This window comes from Humulus lupulus, chromosome 7, assembly GCF_963169125.1.
Source record: "Humulus lupulus chromosome 7, drHumLupu1.1, whole genome shotgun sequence".
Lineage (NCBI taxonomy): Eukaryota > Viridiplantae > Streptophyta > Magnoliopsida > Rosales > Cannabaceae > Humulus > Humulus lupulus.
This window is the reverse complement of record NC_084799.1, coordinates 110855917-110861326: the sequence shown is the minus strand read 5'-3', so window position 1 is coordinate 110861326 and position 5410 is coordinate 110855917. Positions and strand designations below refer to the sequence as shown.

Sequence of the window (5410 nt, the reverse complement as noted above, 5' to 3'; positions counted from 1 at the left end):
AGTTATATATATAATTTTAAACAAATTAGAGAGAACAATAATCTATATATTTTTACTAGTAGAAGGATTCTAAATGTTCAATTTATTTAATCATATTTCTCATCTCCCTCCAGCAATTCCTCTTTGCCAAATAAAGGTTTTCCTAGACTCTCTCTCCTTCTCTTCTCCATCCATTCATTTCTCTCTCGTTCCAATTGGCAAAAGTAGTAAATTAGTTTATGGATTATGAGTTTAAAATTTGATTTATAAAAAAAAATTAGGAGTTGTATTTTTATTTTTTACAAAATTATATATATTTTTTGGTTATTTAGGATTTTTGCCCCCGAATTATGACCAATACATTATTGTGCCCCTGATTTTTTCGAGCCATTAAAAATTACCCTCGAACTATTCACAGTGTTGTAAAGTGGGACTCTGTTAAGTTTTATCCTATGTAGCTGACGGATTGCTGATTTGTCATTGCCACATCAGCAACATGTGTATAATTTAAAACAAAAAAAATTAAAAATTAAAAAATTTATATTTCTTATAAAATATTAAAATTCAAAATAATTCAAAAATTAAAAAAAAATCATTTTTCTTTTTAAATTCTTAAAAGATTATTTTTTTTTAATAAATTCTTAAAATATTAATTAAATAAAATTTTCAAATATTAAAAAAATAAAAAATGATCTATTTTTTACAAAACTTAAACTAATCTAATTTAAACTTTATTAATTACATCATTATTAAAAATAAATAATTTAATTTTGTCAAACAAAAGAAATAGATGAGTTTGAGTTTATTTTATAAATATTTGAAAATCTTATTTAATTAATCTTTTAAGAATTTATTAAAAAAAATAATGTTTTAAGAATTAAAAAGAAATTTTTTTTTAATTTTTGAATTATTTTTAATTTTAATATTTTATAGAAATATATATTTTTTTTATTTTGAATTATACATATATTGTTGACGTGGTAATGACAAGTCAGCAATCTGTTAGGACATAGGATAAAATTTAACAAAGTCTCATTTTGAATAATTCGGAGTAATTTTTAACGGTTCGAAAAATTCAGGAAGCACAATAATATATTGGTCATAGCTTGAGGCAAAAATCATAAATAACTTTTTTTTTAGTAATGATATATACAAATTATAGGTAAATTTTTTTAGACACAATACCATACATATATCCTGTTATTATGTCTAAAAATTCGATGCATAATTTAAGTGCACAAATCAATAGTCTTTTTTCTTTCTTCAATTTTGGAAGATCAGTTTGGGCACACCTAATATTTTCATCTTCTGGATTGCTAATTCCTCTACCTACCATTTCTTCTCAAGCAAACATAACCTACATATGGAGCTAAAACCACCGTGAAAGACAGAAATTCGAAAACCCCCTGCATAGATCACAAACCAGCAGCGATTTCCAATGTCGAAAATAAAATTAATTATCTTGAAAAGACCAAACTTTTATTAATTGATAGCATTACTCGTGATGAGGACTAGTCAGGCATAGAAATAGAATTGTATATTAATTAGTGAGGAATACGGAGCCCACACACACATGCATGAGAATAATTTTATTATAAGTTGAGGTGGAAAATGTCGTTGAAGACGATACTACTACTACTAGGAGAATGAGCCATGACAAAAATGTCACTGGCCGAGTATGACACACTAGGTTTTATCAACGTCAAGGAAAAGTAAAAATGTCACAAAAGTAAAATTTAAAAAAAAAAATCTACAACATGCATGGATAGAGGGCCCCCGAAGACTCACGCTTGATTGCCAAGTCTCTTTTTGTTTAGTCTTCTCCAACATGCACTGGCCCAGACCTCTCTATCTCTGACCATTCACGAGATCTCTATACTTATCTCTCTCTATATAAGTGAGTTGACTCGCCCGCTTTTAGAGTCTAACTCAGCATGATATTTTGTTTTTCTTCTTTTTTTTCCCCTAGCTCCTAATAATTGTAATCCTCCAATTTGGTATTGTGTTCTATCCAAAACTAGCTACTTTTCTTTTTTCTCGACATTAATGGTTATTGTACATAGTAGTACAACAGAAGGGCCTAATTGTGAATTATTACCTTTTATGTGCTTGTCTTTATTATGCCTACTGATGCCCATTGTACTGGCTCAAGTTCATGGCCGAACCCATTGAAGCAAACTTGGCAAGCTCTTGTTGAAAGAAATTGGAACCACTCCCATGAATATGACCATCACCTCCAACTCCAAGAAAATCTCTGGTTAAACTGTGCTCATCGTTTTCATTAGTAATAGTAGTTGTAGTAGTAGCCGATGAGGGTTGGGCTGGGACTTGCTTCAAACTGAACTGATCCAAACTCTTGAACGATGATGGGCTCGACAAAACTGCAGGCCCATTGTTATTATTACTGTCACTAATATTAGTATTATTATTATTATCTGAAGAAGCTTGGAGAGAGTTGACTAAGTCATTGAAGTTATTCTCAGCCGTTGACTGATGGTTGACCGGTTGCCTGAACAGCACTTGCTTGTGGGAGCTAGATGACGATAATGAGCTCATCAAACCAAAGGCGCTGCCATTGAAAGATGTAGGGTTGCTTCTAGTGGATCCCATTTGAGCTGCTTTTTGGAGAAGAGCAGTGGCTGACATGTGTGCTGGACCTTGTAATTGGAGGTTCTGATTGTTTGGAAGCAGAGAAGAAGATGTCATACTCTCCGAAAGACTAATATTATTATTAGTAGTAGTAGTAGTAGTCGTACTGTTGTTATTGTTTCCTTTGGATTCTTCCTCTTCTTTTAATCCTCTGGGCAATGATGACATGGCTGGAAAAGTGGTCGCGGCATGGTGATGATCGTGAGCTGAAAACTTGTTGAACCACTGATGATGAGGAGGCTGTTGGCCGAACATATTGGCGGAGGTAGCTGCGGTTTGCAACAGTACTTCAGAAAAGCCACCGGGGGAGTTTCCAGCGGTGGCCGTGGTCATGAAAGGAGTGTTGTTATTGGAGCTGAGTTGATGGTGTGAATTCGCGGGGTCTAGCCACACCGGCAGCCTTGACCTAATTTCTCCCGCGGCACTACTATTAGTACCGAAACTGTTCATTGATTCGGAGCCGAATTCGGGCGGAAAGATAGGCGAGAGCTGAGGATGTGCCATTCTGCCGGCAGCGGCAATCGTTTGAGGATTATTGATATTGTTGTTGATGAAGTTGGGAAGAATATTAGTAGTTGGGATTGCTGTAGTACCGAAACGAGCATTTTCTTCAGCTAATGCGTCACAGAAAGCTCTGTGTGTTATGAAGCTATCCTTCCTGTCAAAACACCCCAGTTTTGACGAGTTTGGTTATTGAAGTGATGTAACATATGCATGTATGTATATGAGTGTGTGCGCATAATATTAATGAAATAAAGACAGCATTTATTTCAGATATATATATATATATATCACAATCCCCATGAAAGCTTCTGCTACTTGAGAGCATTTATTAAATTCTCATGAATAAGCTAATCACATGAACTAGAAGAAGGAAGAATTTATTACGAGAACAAAAACGGTAGTGTAAATATTAATTGCAAAGAATAATAAATTAAAGGGCGATCGAGTAACATTAAAAATACCTGGAGAAGAGTGTTCCACAATCACATTTATACTCTCTAGTCCCACAAATCTTGGTGTGAGCCTTCCAATCAGATTGAACAGCGTACTTTTTGGAACACTTCTCACACTTCCACTTCTTCTCGCCGTGTTTTCGACTGAAGTGTTTTTTTATTCCGGTGAGGTCACCGAGAGCTCGAGAAGGGTCATGGTGCACGCAGGTCTTCTCAGGACAAACGTAGACCTTTTTCCGAATAACGTCTTTGTTTGATCTCTGCCGGAGCTTCCATGGAAGGTTGTGTCCTCGTCGGTGTAGTTGTAGATTCTGGTCTCTTTGAAAACCCTTGTTGCAAATCTCGCAAAGGAATCGGTTCGTCGCCATGAGAGACTTTGGGGACAACGCTATCACTTCTGCATCTGGATCTGCTCATATATAAAATTAAGTAAAATATTAAAAAAGAAAATTAAAAACAGTGAGCAAAAATAATTATCATTAACATGTACATATTTATACATATATATCATCTTTATACTTGCCTGGATTTCCTGGTAAATTTCTTTTCTTCTTGGCTGAGGGATTTGTATTAGGGTTAGGGTTAGGGTTTGGATTTGGTTCTTGAGCAAACCCTCTACTGATGGTGGAGCTGGGATTAACTGAAAGATCATCTTCAGATATCATCTTAGTGATCGGCAACTATATATATATATATATATAAGAATAAGAACTCAGCTCAAATAGTACAAGATTGGATAGACTTTGCTAGAAATGGGAAGCTAGATATACCAAAAGGAGAAAAACTAAAGCACAACAAGAGATTACACAATTAAAGAAAGAAATTATCTCAGAGAATATATAGTACTGCTTGACAATAGATACTAACACTGAATTGAGTAAAACAAAGAAAACCCAGATAATTGAACTTGGGTTTTAAGTACTCTATAGAGATATTGACTCTTCTCTGGTAAATCCTTTTACACAATTAGCTAGAGCTTAGAAGAAAAATAAAAGTAGTAGAGAAAAAACCAAAGGGAAAATGGAGGCTGGAGAGAATAATATTGTTTCTCAAACACTCTTTTTTCTCTCTCTATCCTTATCTGATACGGCTGCTCTCAAAGTCGGTCAGCCATAGACTCCGCTGGACCACACTACATACCAATACTCTCTTCTCTCTCTCTCTCTCTCTCTCTCTCTTTGATAATATTAATTAATTGTTTAAACAAAAGTGACTAAGTTGGTGTGTATATGCAAACATAAGCGAAGCTCAAAGTAGTATTTTTATATATTGAATAAAGAAAATATATAAGTAAACAAATATATAATGCGGGTGAAAAAACAATGTGAAAAAGTTTAAAAGATCAAATCAAACTTGGATTTCAAAAAGGTTGGCATAGGGGAGGGAGTAGTAGTAGTAGTGGGAAAAGTGAATGGCCTTTACAGCCAGCCAATTTGATGAAGTTAAAAATCATTATGCCATAATTGTTTTAGGACCACGAGAAGAGAGAGAGAGAAAAGGGTGGTGCCGTCCGTGAGACCTGACTGGCTGAGTGGGGGACCCAAAAAAGACTGTCAGTGACAGTGTGATGAGAAGGGAAAGTTGATAATACAAAGACAAGAGATGACTACTACCGCTTGATATGTCGACCCACCCCCACCCTCCACTCCCACTCCTCTCCTCTCCTCTCCTCTCTTCTCCTCTTAGCCTGATTCTTTCACTCACCCAATAATCCTCTCTAGATTTCGTTTCCCACACTCCCTACCTAGCTAACTCTAACTAATTAATATTTTGTCTAAAATGTTTTTTTTTTGTTTTTCTTACATCTATATATCACAATTCACACA

The 5410-nt window shown here is 34.8% G+C and overlaps 1 protein-coding gene across 1 annotated transcript; it reads right to left on the bottom strand.

Moving 5' to 3' along the window:
- Window positions 1-1497: 1497 nt before the first annotated feature.
- On the bottom strand, window positions 1498-4752 carry LOC133788536 (zinc finger protein BALDIBIS-like). The gene is made up of 3 exons (XM_062226053.1): window positions 4108-4752; window positions 3594-3993; window positions 1498-3286 (listed from the first exon to the last, which is right to left on the bottom strand). Exons 1-3 carry the CDS (start codon window positions 4247-4249, stop codon window positions 2104-2106), a joined length of 1725 nt encoding a protein of 574 aa, XP_062082037.1. The 5' UTR covers window positions 4250-4752; the 3' UTR covers window positions 1498-2103.
- Window positions 4753-5410: the final 658 nt, after the last annotated feature.